The 18,600-nt window shown below is 40.7% G+C and overlaps 1 protein-coding gene across 7 annotated transcripts in view; it reads left to right on the top strand.

The window, feature by feature from the left end:
* Positions 1 to 17,049, top strand: part of Trim2 (tripartite motif containing 2) — a 152,043-nt gene extending 134,994 nt beyond the window's left edge. For all 7 annotated transcript variants that reach the window (XM_031374214.1, XM_031374211.1, XM_031374215.1 and 4 more), the window contains exons 7-12: positions 813 to 916; positions 1,203 to 1,370; positions 6,790 to 6,958; positions 8,147 to 8,217; positions 11,734 to 11,874; positions 12,417 to 17,049. In XM_031374214.1, coding sequence (XP_031230074.1) covers positions 813 to 916; positions 1,203 to 1,370; positions 6,790 to 6,958; positions 8,147 to 8,217; positions 11,734 to 11,874; positions 12,417 to 12,569 — 806 coding nt within the window. In that variant the 3' untranslated portion in view covers positions 12,570 to 17,049. The remainder of the gene's footprint in view (positions 1 to 812; positions 917 to 1,202; positions 1,371 to 6,789; positions 6,959 to 8,146; positions 8,218 to 11,733; positions 11,875 to 12,416) is intronic.
* Positions 17,050 to 18,600: the final 1,551 nt, after the last annotated feature.

Genomic DNA, 18,600 nt, shown 5'->3' with positions numbered 1-18,600 from the left:
ATTAAGAGTGAGATATTGGGAATATAGATAGCCAACTAGAATAAGGTCCAGAGTCTTAGAAAAGAATACAGATGTGGATCCAGTGTGGGAGAGCCCTGCCTCTGACTCATGACATCTGTGGCTTTAGTTAGGGTGGGTCGTGTGCCCAGACTTTGACTTCCTCTGAGAGCTACAGAGTAAGAGTGAGATTTTTGACAACCCCCGACCCCTTTTTTTTTTGTTGTTGTTGTTTTCAAGACAGGGTTTCTCTGTGTACCCCGGCTGTCCTGGAACTCACTCTGTAGACCAGGCTGGCCTCCAACTCAGAAATCTGCCTGCCTCTGCCTCCCAAGTGCTGGGATTAAAGGCGTGCACCACCACCACCCAGCTTGACAAAACTTTTAAATACACCCCTTTCTTGTAGCTCAGTAGTTGGAATACTCTTATTATTTCCTTATGAAAGCTAAATATATTTAACTGTGTTAATATTCAGCTATAGATTGCTTAGAGAAAATTAGCATTTGCCTAAGAATGATTTTTGCAAAGACTTTATTGTTCTGAAAGAGAAGGCCAGTAGTTCATGGATTAAGTCAGAAGGGAAGCCACCATCCCTCCACACCTACCCCAGAACCCTATACATATATATCTCAATGCAGAGGCTGTGGCTGTAGCTCCGTAAACTCTTGCTCAGCATAAACACAGCTGAATCCACCCCTACCAAGGAAAAGAAAAAAGACAGTATATCCTCATGCTCCTTATGGAAGTGTGAATTATCCTTTTGCTAATCTAATTCTCTGTAACTTAGTTTCTATGCTTTTCTCATTCACTCTTAGGTACCAAAGGAAGAAACAAGGGAGAATTTACAAACCTGCAGGGTGTGGCTGCATCCACGAGTGGAAAGATCTTAATTGCAGATAGTAACAACCAGTGTGTGCAGGTATAGCCCTACATGTGTCCCTTTGACTGTGCTGGCTGGACATAGGTCTGCATTTCTTTATTTTAGATTCAAGATAAATAGTATGGGGAAGAAATAAGTGAAGTATGTGGACCACTGTCTTAATTGTGTGTGTGTGTGTATGTGTGTGTGGGTGTGTGTGTGTTGGAGGAGATTTCTTAAGCAGCATTGGCAGATTGTTATCCGTAGTGCATTTCACAAATGCCTTTCCTGCCCCAGTGATTTCTGTGCTAGTTTAGATTCTAAAGGATGTAAATTTGTTGTACAGATCTTTTCCAATGATGGACAGTTCAAAAGTCGGTTCGGCATCCGAGGACGATCCCCTGGACAGCTCCAGAGACCCACAGGGGTAGCGGTGCACCCCAGTGGGGACATCATCATCGCAGACTACGACAACAAGTGGGTTAGCATTTTCTCCAATGATGGGAAGTTTAAGGTAAGCCTGACTACTATTTGAACACTAAGTAGAAGAGAGAATAAGAAATATGACATTAAATTATGTTTTTCTTGGTTTAAATCCAAGCAATTATTTTCTAATTCTTCATAGAGGGTCATCAATCTCAGTTTTATTAAACAAGAGTAGCTGTGATAATTTTGTAAACTTACTCTCTCTCTTCACCCTACACCCATGTACACATCTTCATAGGCACACATACATGTATATACATATACACATGCATATATATGTATATATATGCATACATATACATGTGTATTTCAAGTGTGATTTATTTTATAAAGCTTGTTTGCTTTAAAAAGCACATTTATCAGGAAACTCTATTGGTTGCCATAATTTGAGTTTTTTTTTTTTTAAAAAAAAAAACACTTCTGCAAAGGGTTCTAAAGAGGCAGTTTGTGATTCCCAAATTAATTTGCAGACTGTCACAAAGTTTTTGTACTTTCTCAGGCCTGTGGTGAAAAGCCTGGGAGAAACACCATTATAATGCACATTTCCCACATTTAAAACTTACACAGGCATACTGAGGGAAAAGCCGGAGGTGCAAGAGCTGTCGGTTGTAAATTATTTGCTAAAACCTGAAAAGGCAATATTAATGAATGTCACATAGAACTAAGAAGGAAAAGAGAATAGAGGCCAATTCGATAGGGATAAAGCCAGTTCGCCTACACTCCGGGATCCTGTCGGGAGACTTGTGCTACCACCCTTCTATCCCCTTTTGGCAAAATGTAAAAATGGCATCTCCATTAGTCAGCCCTTTGTTTCTGAGACAAAATGCCTAAGAAAACCAACTTAGAAAAGATTTAGTTTTTAGGATGTAAATTTGTTGTACAGATCTTTTCCAATGATGGACAGTTCAAAAGTCGGTTCGGCGTCCAAGGATGATCCCCTGGACAGCTCCAGAGACCCACGGGGGTAGCGGTGCACCCCAGTGGGGACATCATCATCACAGACTACGACAAGTGGGTTAGCATTTTCTCCAATGACAACTTTGAAGGTTTCAGTCCACAGTCACTTGGCCCTTGGGCTTTGGTCTTGTGGCAAAGGGAAGTAGATGGAGGGATGGAGCTCATGGCTCAGGAAAGCAGAGCAAGCAGGAAGTGAACAGATCCCACAGCCTCCTTCAGGGGTGTGCCCCAGTGACCTTCCACTTTTCCTACTGCCTCCCAGCACTGGTGAGGACTAGGCCATCAGAGACTTTGTGTATTTTCAAGATCCCACTGTAACAGCTTCTGCTTCTTCACAAGTCATCAGGGACTAGTGGAGCCTTGTGGATTCTCCTCTCTGGTGTTACCAAAGAGTCACATCACCCAGACCATTTCAGATCATTATTCACAAGCCCATGAAGCACTGGGTCAAAAGTCTTTCGGAAGACCGTGTGCACTATGCTTTGTGCTATCTCTCACCCAGCCTACTGACAGCTTCTAATTTATTTAACAACGTGAACTTTAACTCAGATCAACTCCTGGAATCCCACTTCTGGGCTTTACTAACTTTTGGTTTTTGGAAAAATTCCATCATTTCTTGGAGTATTTAAAATTTGGAGTTTAAAAACATCTGTCTCACAGGATTTGAGTACAAATTAAATGAGATTTATTTCTAAATTTTTATATGGGTCTCATTTAAGAAAAATTTTTTCCATGCCTCTTGTAATCTTTTCCAAAACATAAAGTTTGTGTGACCAGCTATGACTTGGGCTCCATGGCCGAATGAAGGTGTTTAGTTGCCACCACCTCACTTCCTTCTCTGAGGGATTGGAGTGTGTTTTCAAATCCATTCTGGAACCTTTCTCCCTGATTGAGGGCCCTGGAAGGCTTTGGGTTGTCATAGTTACCTCATGGTATTTACAAGATGGCATTTATGAGATGAGTTACATGTTTTTTTACTCTCAGATTACAGCCCTTGCTTTATGTGATGCAAAACCTTTTCAACCTAAGAAAATAAAAGGCTGTCCCCCTTAACACTGTGATGTTAATTCTTTCTGTTCTACTAGAACCTGACAGCTCCATATGACGGCCATGGGTACAGGAAGCTCTCATGCCTTTCTGTATCTTCCAACACCCAACCGTGACAGCTCTGGTAGGAACATGGAAAGAGCAGTTTGCTGTCCTCTAGAAGAACTCTAGTTTGGAGAAAACCTGCTTATTCTTGTTTTAGACTCTGGCAAAATGATTAGCAATCTGTACACCCAGGAGCAAATACAACAGCAGCTTTTGCATATTGAGCAAGAGTTTGCTAGCTGAGAGACTAGGGCTCCCTGACTGAGATATTTTACACTCACGACTTGATAGTTCCACACCCATAATAAATACTTGGAAGAACTGAAATCCTAAAGTTGGGCTCTGTTGGTAATAAGCGGTGTAGACACTGTGAAGTGCAGCCAAGACCTTGGAGCACTCCTGCCCCCTAGAGGACGGAGAAGGATATTGCCTGTTGCAGCAAGAACCTCGTTAGGATAGATGTTGCTTAGACCCCATTAAGGTAAAAGGAGCACATGAAAATATTTGAGTACTGTAAAAAGTTCGCCCAGGTGTGCAGGCTTCAACTTAGTACCAGTATTACTGTTTTGCTCCTTTAATGAGACCGTGAACTCAACGCTGCAGCTGACTTCCCTTTTATCCCAGCACGGTCCTTATATTCACTCCTGACCATCTCAGATGTGTAGCATCTTTACTACTGATTTTATAGACATCTGGTGTGTGGTCGCATAGTTATCCTCCCTTGCCTCCTTTTATGTCTTCCCTTTCATCTTTCCTCATGGCTTATATCTTCCAGACCGGCTGGGAGCCTTTTGTAATCAGAAAATAAAATTAAAATAAAAAACATATACACATGAAACACAAATATGGATGACTTTTATGGCCACTGTATTCTAAAATGTCTCAACTTTTCCCTCTTCAACGTGAGAGCCGTTTGTTGAGTTAAATGCTCTTGTTTAACTGTCTCCAAGATCTGAAATATGTTTCTTACTCGTCTAAGATAGCGGGGTAGCACGGTGAGGCCAAAAGCATGGCTTCTTATTTCATTTTGTAGAATTCTGAACTGGAAACAATAGTGGGGGAGGGGTGGGAGAAAGCAACATTGGGTTTCAGCTTTAAGTTGTGCTTGTAGCTCTGCCCTAGCCAGCATCCCATGGTAGAACTAAGATAATGCTTTGGCTCCTGTTTTCATTCTAGATAATTATCCACTTGGTATTATATGGTTGAGTCATTCTGAGTAACTACTGTTGTTTATAATGTTAAGTAGTAGTGTATTAGGCAGTAATGAGCAGAGTGCCAGCTCTCCTTTTGATCTCTTGTGATACCTTCCTTTCAGACTTGAAAGAGCATGAGCGATTTCCTTACATGCCATTATGTTAGAGCCTCTTTGATCTGTGGGTTTCATTGCAGCATCGGAATCAAACTTACACAAGAGATTCCCTGGCCTAAGACAAGATGTTTCCTTTCAATGTAATTGTGTCTCTCTGCTCTAAAGCCATCACACCTGAATCTCCATCATTTGTAAACTTAGAAGAATAAAGAATCACGTGAGAAGTCCTACTCGAGAAAGCTCTGTTGCTGTATTAGGAAATGAAGAGTACATATGTAGGAGACTGGAGAGATGGTTCAGTGGATGCAGCCTTTGTTGATTTTGTAGAGAACCAGCACCCACATTAGTAGCTCACAACCATCTGTAATTCCAGTTCCAAGGGATTCAATGCCTACTTCTGGTCTCTGAGGTCACCAAGCACACATGTGGTACCCAGACATACACGTAGGCAAAATACTCATACACATAAAGTAAAATAAATGACTCTAAAAATTAAAGTGTCTATCTGTGGCTCACAGATTTCTATCAGCCAGTGCTAACATGGAGGGAGAGGGCTTTATAGCAGAACATATGAAATATAATAAGTGGGGGTTAGTTTTTAATTTAAAAGATAACACAAATAGGCTTTAAAAATATGTGTATGAAAAAGTATAACATAAAAGGAAAGTGTTCCTTTTGCCACCACTGACCTTCAATTTCCTAGGCTACAGAGTCTGGTGTCTAACTTTTCTTCCCAGAACCCCAGTCTCCATATGGGGCTGGTTCCAGGACCCCTCTGAATACCAAGACCCAAGATTGTTCAGGCTTTTCCTACAAAATGATGTAGTTCAAACATCAGCCATGAACACCTTTATATTTTGAATCATCTCTAAATTACTTATACCTAATACAATGCAAATGCCTTGTAGATATTTGTTGTGTTGTTTTTGGAATAGTGAAAAAAAGATCTGCATATGTTCAGTGGAGATTTTGAAGAAGTTGATTGAGTCTATATAAATGCTGTATTAAAGTATATGGAAACATATGCTTAATAAAAATCTAATGCTTGGCTCTCTCTGTGAAAAATGAGAGCGTTTAGTCGTGAGTTGGTAGCTGGGAAGATGGCTCAGTCTATAAAGTGCTTGTGGTGTAAGCATGGGGACCTGAGTTTGATCCCTGTAACATATGTTTTAAAAAGGCCAGGGTGGTAATGCAAGATGGAGAGGCTAGGAAGGGCAGGTCCCAGGGGACCCCTGACTAGCCAGCCTGCCTAGTTAGCGAGCTCAAAGGCAATGAGAGACTCTGTCTCAAAACACAAGGCATGTGTCCCTTAATGAACAACACCCAGAGTTGTCCCTTGGCCTCTACACACATGTACTACACATATACATTTACCTCCCCACATACATACATACATACATACATACATACACACACGCACAAATAATAACCATGATTAGGTTAGCTTATAAGTAATTCTAGACTTTTGGTTTTTAGTGAGGTAAACAAACATCCATTGAGTACAACTTGATGCATCCGTACGTGTGGTGGGCCTTGAGCACACTGTGGTAGGTGGGATTGATGTGAAGTCCAACCATGTGGAACTTAATAAAGCTTAATGGCACCTGCCTGAGCTTTTAGTGCTGAGTGTGAAATGTAGCAGCAATAGTAATGGCTTCTATCTCCTGACTGTTTACTATTATAGAACATTGAATTTTTTACATTACTTATTAGTTGCTTTTTAAAAGGTTTTAGAAAGAAATAGAAGGAATCCTAAGGTTAAAGCAAGTGAGTGAATCTGTCTGTGCAATTTCTGATGTGCTCAAAGCAAGTGACAGGAGCAAGATGTCTTTCTCTAGACCCTGTACTCTTTCATCAAGTGTCCGTTTAGAAGGGCATTGTGGTCCAAATTTGTGATGGCAAATGTCTTAAGAATAAAGATTTTGTATAAATGTCTGTGGCGGATGCTGAATATGGTAGAGCCATCTTTCGAGGACAGAGATAACGTTGTTCAGCAAATGTTTTCCTAAGACAACTTACTAACTAGCTTCCGATTGGTTCCTGGAATGCTTTAAACTTTGATGTATATTTCTGTACTTGTTTCTAACAGACAAAAATTGGATCAGGAAAACTGATGGGGCCCAAAGGAGTTTCTGTGGACCGCAATGGGCACATTATTGTGGTGGATAACAAGGCGTGCTGCGTGTTCATCTTCCAGCCCAACGGGAAAATAGTCACCAGGTTTGGTAGCCGAGGAAACGGGGACAGGCAGTTTGCAGGTACACTCGACGGTAATATGTGAACCCCCTTCTTTACGCTTCTTCTGCTCACATTTGCATGATGTCTGAGCATATTGAAGGTGCCCTGTTCCCCAGTGTGCGTGCTGTCTTTAAGGGGTGATGCTGGTTGTGGAGCCAGAACCGGAGATGGAGCCGGGGTTGGAGCCAGAGCAGGGGGAGTGCCGGAGGTGGAGCCTGCCTCTGCCTCCTAAGTGCTGGGATTAAAGGCGTGCGCCAACACTGCCTGGCAGACGTTGACTTTTTAAAATATTTGTATTGAGTGAAATAGTACATCTTAAAACATTTACCAAAACCAAAACCAAAAAGCCCCACAAGTGTTTGTTTGAAGACCAATGATCGATAGTTCCCATGGCTGCAGTTTTCTTACCCGAGCCTCTAGATGGGGGGAGGGGAGTACTTCCCCTTTGTAGGTTACTGTAAGAGAGCTGGAGTGTACAGTATTTGCTAAGAGCAGCAAAGGCAGCAGTCTTTTAGTCTGTTTTGTTTGTTTGTTTGTTTTTATTTTTTTACTTTGTTCTGTGCAACTTTGCAATCACAAGCTTTTTCAGATGTGCACATCTGCAAGAAAAGGCTGAGCACAGTCCATTGATTTTCCTTTTCAAAGGATGCTTGGCGTGATTTCGAATTTAGCTGGCATCGTCTTTCTTTGTGTTCATTCTCTCCTTTGTCTGGCCCAGATTCTGAACAGTCACTCAATATTATAAAATGCAGGTTTTCTGCTCAGTTTTTTTTTTTCAGAAGAAAAATTATATTTTGGAACCTCTTTTCCAGAGCAGAGAATGCTGATATTTCTCTTTTGATTATTGTAGGACTACTTTACTTCCTACTTAGCAAAAGCATGCTGTGGTCAGAGGTGGTAGGTATGGCTTACAGAGGACAGTGCAGAGAAGAGATGCTGACACTTCCTGCTCATCCTATTTTCTTAAGGCTGCCACTTTTAAGGCTTGGTGGGGTGAGGCCAGAGCAGACAGCTGAGAAACGTGCTGGATCCAATTTATCCCGAGCTAGAAGTCTGGCGAGTGACTGTCCATGGACTGGGACTTGGGTTCTTTGTCCTTCCTTAATTAAGTCAATGTGTTAGCTTTGTCCTGGGCTGCAGCAACTGCTGTGCTGTTGCTGGGTTTGCTGTCGGAGCCCTCATGCGTTTCTACCCCCATTTTATTACAGGTCCCCACTTTGCAGCTGTGAATAGCAATAATGAGATCATCATTACGGATTTCCATAATCATTCTGTCAAGGTACTATTAGCACTACAATGGTTGTTAATTTTGCATTGTACAGCACTGTACAGATACTCAGAACTGAATGGAGTAAACCTACAGGGATCTGGCTTCAGCTTAAACATGAAGCTTTTAATATGGACTTACTTCCTTGGGGATAAAATACGATGGCTGTCAGTTTCTTAGTTGAAAACTGAGATGAATGAGAATGGTTTAAAAACTTGTAAAACAGTTGCTTGGGCATAGAGACAGAAATGACAGAAGTGCATTGTGTTTCTAGAAGGAGGAGATTGCTGCGAACAGACACCATAACCAAGGCAACTCTTATGAAAGAGAACATTTAATTGGGGCTGGCTTACAGGCTCAGAGGTTCGGTTCATTATCATCAAGGCAGGGACATGGCAGCATCCAGGCAGACATGGTGCAGGAGGAGCTGAGAGAGCTACATGTTGATCCAAAGGCAGCCTGGAGAAGGCTGTCCTTCCTGTACTGAGCAGAGCTTGAGCTTAGGAGCCTCAAGCCCACCCCCACAGTGACACACTTCCTCTAACAAGGCTACACCTCCTCCAATAAGGCCACACCTCCTAATAGTGCCCCTTCCATGGGTCAAACATATTCAAACCACCACAACGATACAGTATGGGCTTAGCATGTTCCAGGTTCTGGGCTTAATCTGCTGCGCCAACATTCTTAAACAACAAGGCCATACAAGTATAAAAAGCAAAGGTGTGGAAATTATTTCAGCTCTTAGATCGCCTTCATCTGAGAAGTGTATGAGTAAGTAAATGACATTAGGTGAGATGCAGGAAATATAAAATGCTTGTCATTATTAAAGTTCTAGAGTGGTGGTTTCAGGATCTAGAGATATTATTTCAACTATTTAAGCTGACTTTTCATCTTAAGAAAATTATAGCACTTGCTTTATTTTTTTTTCTTCTTCTCTGTGACAGCTGTTGAATGGTAGGCATGGAGTTTGTTTCCCATGATACAGCAGTTAGCAGTAACTCTCAATTCAAGTGATTTCTTGCTTAGTAAGTGTGAAATCTATAAGTCAGAGTTGTTAGTAGGTAGTCTACTATAAGTTCTTTAAAAATATTAGTATTGTTTTAGCAGTGTTTGTGGGGGCAATAGTTTGGGAGTCTATAGATCCTATGGGCTTTTCTTTCTTGTGTATACATCCTTATGATACAGTTTAATTCATAAATATGATACAGGAAGCCATTGTGTCGGCCTTCTGTTGCTGTGATCCAATACCAGAGAATAACAAGGTCAAGGGACAGAGGCTTTTTGGTTCACGGTCTCAGAGTTTCAGTCCTAATCACTTGCAGAGATTAAGAGAAAGAGAGGCAGGGCTAGGGATAAATTATACCCTCCAAGACCTTGCGGCTGTGACCTACTATCTCCACATAGGCTAGACCGCCTTCAGCTTCTGCTGCCTCCCACTGGTCCATTCAGTGCATTAATCCATTTATGAGGTCAGAGCCTTAGGATCCACTCACTTCCTAGGAAGCTCACCTCTGAACATCCTAGCATTTGGGAGCTAGACCTTCAGCACATGAACCTATGAAGACATTCCAGATCCAAACCACAGCAGCAATGAACGATGATGGCTAATTATGCAATAGAACAATTATAATGGCATCCTGCTGCAGCTGTGATCTGAAGCTGTGGCTTACTTCTGGAACTTTCTACTCCTTTTCTGCCGCAGTTGCAGGAAACTGAGTTAACCTGCAGATGAGCAGAGAAAGGGCTTGCTTTTTGTTTTCACCACAAGACGACTAAGTGAGGGGGCATGGTGGGCACACCTGTGATTCCCAGCACTTGCAAGGCAAAGGCAGAGGTGCTGGCCAGGGAAGGAGGATCAGGAACTCGAAGCTAGCCTAGGCTACATATTGAGACTCTGTCTTCAATAAACATCCTCTCCCCCCAAGTCAAACAACAAAAATAAAGTGAAGTCTGCATTTTAATTCCAATGTGAAGGAAATGCACTTGTGCCAAGAAAAATATACTGGGTGAAAAAGTAAGCAAGCACCACCAAAGAATTGTGTGCAGGAATTAATAGCAAAAGGAGCTTAGAGTAACAGTGTCCTTAGCAACCTGACACATGCTCTCTGGTCTCTGAAGTTACAGTGTTGCGTGTAAGTAGCCATGTGACTGGAATTAAGGAAGCCTTTTAAACTCTTCTTTTTTTTTTTTTTTTTTGCCCCTTCTTTCTCCCTCATTCCTTCCCTTCTATTCACTTTTCCTTCCTTCTTTTCTCTTTTCTTATTTCTGAAGATACAACTCAAGGCTTCATACACGCTAGGCAAAGTGTGCCTGCCTCATTCCCATCCTGCATCAGGGCACTTGAAACCTAATGAATTGGCAAGAGCTGCCTGTGTTTGTTTCTAAGGGGCCAAGGAGGACTCAAAAGTCCTGAGGCCATCCTCAAATCAGATGGATGCTGAAAGCTGTGAACCCTCTGAGGTCCACATGTGAGCAACCTTTACTCTAAAAGTTGCCCTGCCTGTAACATTTCTTGATTTGTTAGTTAATTCTTCCATACATCTAAGCATTGCCATAATGGATATGTAAAATAATATCCCAGGAACATTTCAGAGCCATTAAGTATCATCCGAAGCATCAAAATACAACTGTTCACTATAGTGTCATTAAATACATTGAATGTATTTAATGTTGCCGTTAACATTTTCATTCCAAAACCTGTAATCTACATTTGTATAGTGTGACACTATTATACAAATATTCAGTAAACCACAGTGACTGATCGATCAATCACACCAGGCATAAGAGACCATATCCTTAAGAGCTCTGTTCATCCTTCACTTGCAACAGCCTCTGTTGGTTTTAAGACTGAAAGAAAGCCTTTGGATTTATAAGCTCACTATTTTAACTAGAGCACCTCCTGAGGGAAATAAAACAGCTCCTGCTTATTCTTCACCCATGAACATTGTATGTTCACACACACGTTGACACACATAATGCCTATAATCCTACATATGACATTGAGGCCTCTTGTTTGATATAGTAAAAAATGGTAATAAACCCTGAAAAACCTAATCTAACAAAAACCTAATCTAAACTGAATGGCAAACCATCCTATAGAGATGTAGTGCCCATTTTAAATTTTATTTATTTAGTAAATAAAACTACTTATTTGAAGAGAATAATATTTAGTGTTTTGAAATAAATATTTTAAGCTTTATTCAGAGCATTTTATAATATATAGAATTTGTAATTTATTAAAAAATAAGTATTTAGTAACCAGTTGTAAATGGCAGAAAAAGAAAAGTAATTTTGAAAAAGAAAAGTAATTTAATAAATAAATTACTTTTATTGAAAATTGAAATTGCATATGCTTTGGGAATCACAAGTGATAAGAGTCTAGTATATAGACCACTTTCCTCAGACTTTTCTCAAGTCACAGGCCTCATTATAAATAACTTGCTCAGACAGCTATTTTTTTTTTTTTTTAAAGAATTTGGTTGGGTCATCTATTTTTAAATAAAAGGGTCTTTTCAATACTTCATCCAGGTATTTAATCAGGAAGGAGAATTCATGCTGAAGTTCGGCTCCAATGGAGAAGGAAATGGGCAGTTTAATGCACCAACAGGTGTAGCCGTGGACTCGAATGGAAACATCATTGTGGCTGACTGGGGGAACAGCAGGATCCAGGTACATCAGGTCTTCTAAAGAGTGTGTCAGCTGTCGGGGATTGAAGAGTTGCCCATCCTAGAACCTGGGACGCTTTCCCTTCTTGGTTAAGTATAACACCAGAGATAACCTCACATGAAGGACAACTAACCAAATCAGAAGCAAGCTGGGGAGGAAAGGGTTTATTTGGCTTTCTTCCACATGGCTGTTATCACGAAGGAAGTCAGGACTGGAGCTCAAGCAGGAGTTGATGCAGAGGCCATAGAGGGATGTTTCTTACTGGCTTGCCTCTCCTGGCTTGCTCAGCCTGCTCTCTTATAGAACCCAAGACTTCCAGCCCAGGGATGGCATCACTCACAAGGGACCCTCCCACCTTGATCACTAATTGAGAAAATGCTCCACAGCTGGATCTCATGGAGGCATTTCCCCAACTGAAACTCCCTTCTCTGTGATAACTCCAGCCCGTGTCAAGTTGACACACAAAACCAGCCAGTACACATGCTTTTTTTTTTTTCCTTCAGCATATGTAACTTCCCTGATGCTCTGATTTTATGTCTGTGCAGGTTTTTGATGGGAGTGGATCATTTTTGTCCTATATCAATACATCTGCTGACCCGCTCTATGGCCCCCAGGGCCTGGCTCTCACTTCAGATGGCCACGTTGTGGTTGCAGACTCCGGAAACCACTGTTTCAAGGTCTATCGGTACTTACAGTAACAGCGAACATCTCTGTACTGAGGTCTTGCACTAGCAACTGGAATGGAGTTCTCAACGTGGGACCAGATTACGATAGGACTTTTCATACTAGGAAGCATCTTTGGTGAACTTCCCAAGGTTATTTCTGAATGTAATCATTTCCTTAAAAACTGTTTATCCAATTTCCGTAATTCACTTTTAGGATTTAAAAAGAACCTTCTTCTACTGAATCTATACAAACTGCGAAGTTTTACACCCGTGAACTATGGCTCATAGGACAGGGATTTCTGTAGTTAAACTAATTTTGCAAATCAGACGTTAAAAAGAATTAGCGTTATCGGTTGACTGGTGAATGAATGATAGCCTTTGCATAGAGCTTCCAAGAACAAAACTTGTAGTTGCCTATTTTATTTAACTTCGATCACAAGGGACCTTTTAACCTCACTTTTACAGTAGGTGTTATTATTCTGGTGACACGTTTTTGCTTATCAACAACCACATATAAATTACCTTAGAAAAATCCAAGGCTGTCCTGAAAGATCCTCTCAGCTCTGACTCAGGGTCCTCTTGAGTGGAGCCCATCAGAATCAATGCAAATTTCCCAAATTTTCTGGGTTTGATCAAAGATCGTTTTGGTGTGTTCTCTTCACCTTCTCGTTTCTGCTCACCTTACATCAGAAAATGAAATATATTTTCAGGAAAGCCTGAAATTCCTGATGTTTTGGAAGGCACATAGCAAAAGCAAGGGGACCCTTTGGCGACCAACTTCAGAGCGACACACTGGGATGGAATCAAGAGAAGTCACATTCATGTGCCATGTGTTCATGTCTTTCTTCTTCCACGTCATAAAAGCGAAAGCTTTACCTCCTACAAAAAAAAAAAAAAACCGTCAGCACATGTAGTCGGACACCAGTGTCCTAGGACAGAGAGCCATAAGTAGCCCTTTGGAGGACAAATGGTGTCAACCAAAGGCATGTGATTGATTCACGATTTCCCCTTAGAGAGCAAGTGTTACCAAAGTTCTGTTGAGCATTACAGGTAAGGGCATGTTGTGGTTATTTATCATTGTCTAATGAATAGTAGAGGCATTAAAGGGGCAAGTATACATGGTTAGGGTAAGATAGAATGTATTATACATATATATATATATAGCTGAGTCCTTGGTGTGTGGGCATAGGCAGCACTCTGAAAGACAGAAGCATTGTCCAGCCATCCTTCAGCACATTCCCTGGTTGCTGCAGTTTGAACCCGTCCTTGTGGAGAGAGCTCTACAGCAGGTTTCACTGTTGCCATTTTCTGGCATGATGGTGACGTCTGGCTTCCAGTCAAATGACCTTCTTTGTGTTCGAGGAAAAAAAGAAAGGAAGGAAGGGAGGAAGAGAGAAAAAGAAAGAAAGAAATCTTTAAACATTGAGTTTGAGTTACCTTTCATCTAGGTATAAATGCTTTTGGAGAAGCATTCCTGTCATGGAGACTGTAAACTAAGATGTGTTCTCTTTCCACTGATTTTCTTCTACTCAGTTCTACCAAATAGGAATGTTGTGTTTGGTATGTTTGATGATTATGTTGGGATGTCATTCATTGAAAGCACCTTAGATAGCTACTATAAAAGACATTTTCCTTAGATACAAATGGTGATGTTTATGGTTTATTATCTTAAAATTCAAATGTTCTTTCAAATATAAAAGTTTTTTAAAAAATTTAGAAGGGAAATCTGGCTACTTCCAATGGTTTATTTAATTTGTTATGCCCAAATTGACATCTGGGTGGAAAAACTTTATTTTTAGAAGATTTACATTGGTGTTTAGCTTTTGTTATTTTAGTTCTGTGGGGTTTTAAAATATACAAGCCTGTCTGTACTAGACATAAAATTCAATACCAATTTTAGAACGATAAAGTAAGACTATTTCTAAATATCATGAAATAAGTCTTTGACTTTATATTTTGGTTTTAACATTTTTTTTCTTGGTGCTGGGGATGGTACTCATGGCCTCAGACATATTCAACAAGAGCCCTATAGTTGGGCAGTGCCTACAGCCCGAACCTTCAGTATGAACTTCAGAGTTCCTACCTGCAGGCTTCCTACCACGGGCCAGGAATGCATCTAGGCACTGGGAGCAGAGGGATGCATAAAAGAGAAAGGTATCTCTGTCCTTACATCGCTTCTGTTCTGGAAAGGAGATTTTGTTGTGCTGCTTATCAATAGTCTGCCTGCAGGATTGTTTCTGTTCCTGGGCTATTTAAAAAAAAGCTTTTAAAAAATGAGTAAATTACTTTTCATTAATTTTCCCAAGCAGAAAACATTTTTTTTTTTTAAAGAGGCTACCACAGACTGTTTTTGTTCATTTGGCTCTTTGTTTTTGCGGGTGGCCCTGGTGATGGAATCCAGGGCCTCAGGCATGCTCTGCAACTGAGCCGTACCTCCAGGTTGCAATTCTTATTTTGAAAATGAATTTACCAAATGAGTTCTTTCTTTTTTTTTTTTTTGTACAACATTGAGATATTTGTGAACTGAGAAATTAATTCAGAAATGAATCAGCCGCATATATAAAATATCATGTCAGGCTTAATAGCTCAATAAGAAATAATACAAATTGTTTTTTTTTTTTCTTAACACACAAATATTGGTATGAACTGGAATGAAAGAGTAATTTAATCTAGTTCTGTTCCACCATCGGCTACTAAAACACCTGCTGTAGGCACTGCAGGGAACACTACATTCTACACTTGGGTACGTGTGTGCATTTACTGTATTTCTTTGTGGTAAGCAAGCGTATTTGGGGGCTGGGTAGGGGGGAAGTGCTGCTACTAAGATATAAATTGACAAGGTCTAAATGAAATCTTGTCTCATTTGGTCGGAATGGTTTCTGGTAAACTGAGAAGGATTATTAAAATAAGTGGCTTTTGTTGTTGTTGTTCTAGGCTACTGTTACTGTCGAATTGATCTTTGTCAAGTGTATAGAACCCGTCATACATTCATGATACGTAGCACTGAGAAAGTAAGCATTCAAATTTCCCTTGGGCACTAAGGACAAACAGTTAGGTTGTATAGGTTAGCGATAGTGTATCTTCTCCCATCATAAACCTCCCCTGCTGGACACGGGCTGGTAGGGAGTACTTGACTATCCAGAAACACACAATTAGAAAGTCGTTATGACTGTTTGCTGGTTTTTAAATGATGTGTAAGATTTTGATGAAACTTTAGTCTCTGTAACCAAATAAGCCCCTGCGTTTCCTAAACTTGACAAAATTTGAGGCAATAAGTACCCCTGGTCCATGCAGCTGTTGCACATTTGCTCCCACTACATGTACAGGGTATGTATGTCCTCACAGGGAATGAACTGGAATAGCGGTACGTAACCAGGTATACGGAGCCTCACTCTAAAGGGTTAGCAGAAATGCTTTGGTAAGACCTATGGAGGAAACTGGAGAGAGCAGGTCAACACCAGGTCCTCTGTAGATCGCATCACATGGGAAAAGTCTCTCTATGCATTTGAACTGTGGATCATCCTCTCTGTTCACCAGCTTCTGAACAGGGAAGAGGAATTTCTTTTTTTGGTGAATGCTTTTAAAAACAAGACCTTTCCAAGTAGGATAGCATCGAAGCTGCCTGACTCAAACCTTATCTAATTTCCCTTCAAATCAAAAGTCCTAATACTGTTACTTTATGTAAATGTTGCAGGGTGTTTAAAAATTTACAATTATTTTAATATTTTTGATAACTAGGAATCTAGTATTGCCATAAAGGAAACTAAGTGCCCATTAAAAGATTTGTTTGGTATAAAAATAAATACTTTTTTTGGTTTTGTTTCAAATGACAGTAAGCTACAAAATCACGATGCTAATCTTCAAAAACACTTTCTGATGAACCGTGTGGTTGTTGATTGTGTGGTCTGCTTGTGGAGAATGTGTGGGTGAGATTCATTGATATTCTAGAAGAGATTAATAATCAGCTATGTTGTTCCAATGAATGTACAGTACTTCCATTAACTTTTGAAAGCAACACAGCCTTAACCTCACTGCTTTTGCTTTGCAACATGGGATGTTGTGCTATCAACCAAGGACCCTCTGCTAACGTTCTTTCTTATCATTCCTGACTGCAGCCTTCTGAGGCTGCCTCTGAGGCGGAGGGTTGTTTGTTTCCTTTTCGTTTCTTTGAAGATTTTGTACATTCCACCTTGACACATCTGTCTCATACATTTTGTGTACAGACCGCTGGTCTTGTGTTCTCTGCCATTCATAAGGATATAGCCTCCTCATGTGTTCTTTTATGAATTGAAATGCTGACTGCCTATTTAAATAGAAGAACGGACGCTGTGCATCAATGTGTTTGTATGTTCGTAGCTACATACGTACCACAGTATTTTGGATGCTTTAGTCTATAATAAAACTTTAAATTAATTCTGTCTTGAAACACGGGAGAAACAAGATTCGTGTGTATATCGTTACCATGCACAAAAATCTCAAATCATTATAATAAAGCTTGTTCTCTCCATCTGCAGACTGAGTATTTATTCAACAGATTGTCCCCTGAGTGAAGGGGAGTGGGAACTGTTCTAGAACATATCGAAGATTATAATACCTCGGCAAAACTGTTTGGAGTGGAGAAGAGAACCTGAGTGCTATTTTTGTTGGTTGTGCTGCTAACCACTTAGTATCCAGGATGTGTATGAAACAGGAGTTGGGGAAACCTTGACACAATGGGGCAGTGTGCTTATTTGTAATCCTCAAAGGATTTCAAGAGGAGATGGCTTTCTGCTGGCCATGGCAGATGCTTCTAGAGGGCAGGGACCCAAGAAGGACCACATTACATCTAGTCCTTCTTGGATCAAGAATATATTGACACAGAGTTCATCATAGTAGAGGTTTCTATATTATTATTCTGTATTATATCAAATGGCTGGATATGTACTTCGAGTCACAGAACCATCTAGAGAACAGGTCAAACAGTCCTCTGTCAGGGAGCTTGATGGTAAGTGTATGTGCCTATTCTTTTCAAAGAAACTTGTTACCACAGTCCTTCAAGAAAACACTTCTCAAACAGTGTCTCCATGTGCTATATCCAAGCTGCCATGCTCAAACGTTTTCTTCAGAACAGACTAGAACTCTGAAAGATGTGTAAGTTAGCCTTACAAGGAGAGATAAACCAACAGAAATTAGAATTAAGACCCAGATTGACATTCCTGGCTACTGACTGTGTAATATTTATTTTATCAATTCCCACCTTTGTTTTTCACTCTTTAAATTATTTGTCTTGGTTATTTTGAGGCAAGGTCTTGCTATATTGCAATGGCTGGTCTGGGATATATCATGTAGATCAGGCTGGCCCTGAGCTTGCATGGGGCCTCCTGCTTCCCACCTTTCACTTTTCCACTTCTCCAGGCATGTACCATTGCCATCATGGGCTCTTTAGAGTCTAACAGATTTAGAGAGGAGTGCTTTCCATCATCTGGTACTTCAGATGTTCACTTGGAACACATCTCACATGAAGCCAGAGGCATCTCTTTCCAGAGGAGCAGGATTCAGTCTGAGCTACAGTTTGTCCTTGCAAAAGTGAGGAGACAGGTAGGGCAGGCAGAGAGACATTGAGTTTTGGACCACTCACCTACTCATTCATCCTGTAAGCCAAGCACACAGCAGGCTAGTGTTTCTGCTAAGTGGAAGGGCTTCTATGATGAACAGTGAAACCTGTATCACCCAGGAGCTTTTGGTACAATGGATGAAACATTGTACCAATGTCCATTGGCAGTGTACTTAGCAGCGTTCTGAGTGCTATTACACTTACACACTTGCAATACTGCTTGCTTTGAAACCCTGCTCACCCCTTAGACAAGCTAAGAAACTTCATTTGTTCTTCTTCCCCCAACCCTGCCCACAAGGAGAAAATTCCCAGTAACAGGTCATCTCTCCCGTCTCCGAGGTTCTGGCTACTTCTTTACCTCATATGGCCACAATCCCAGCTCCTAGCTCACATGTCATCACCCCACACTCACAACCCATACAAATCCCCTTGCTTTCACTTTTTTTTTTTTTAATTTGGTTTTTCGAGACA

The sequence above is a fragment of the Mastomys coucha genome, unplaced genomic scaffold, assembly GCF_008632895.1.
Source record: "Mastomys coucha isolate ucsf_1 unplaced genomic scaffold, UCSF_Mcou_1 pScaffold16, whole genome shotgun sequence".
NCBI lineage: Eukaryota > Metazoa > Chordata > Mammalia > Rodentia > Muridae > Mastomys > Mastomys coucha.
Note: the sequence above shows the minus strand (reverse complement) of the source record. Positions and strands in the feature narration are given on the sequence as shown.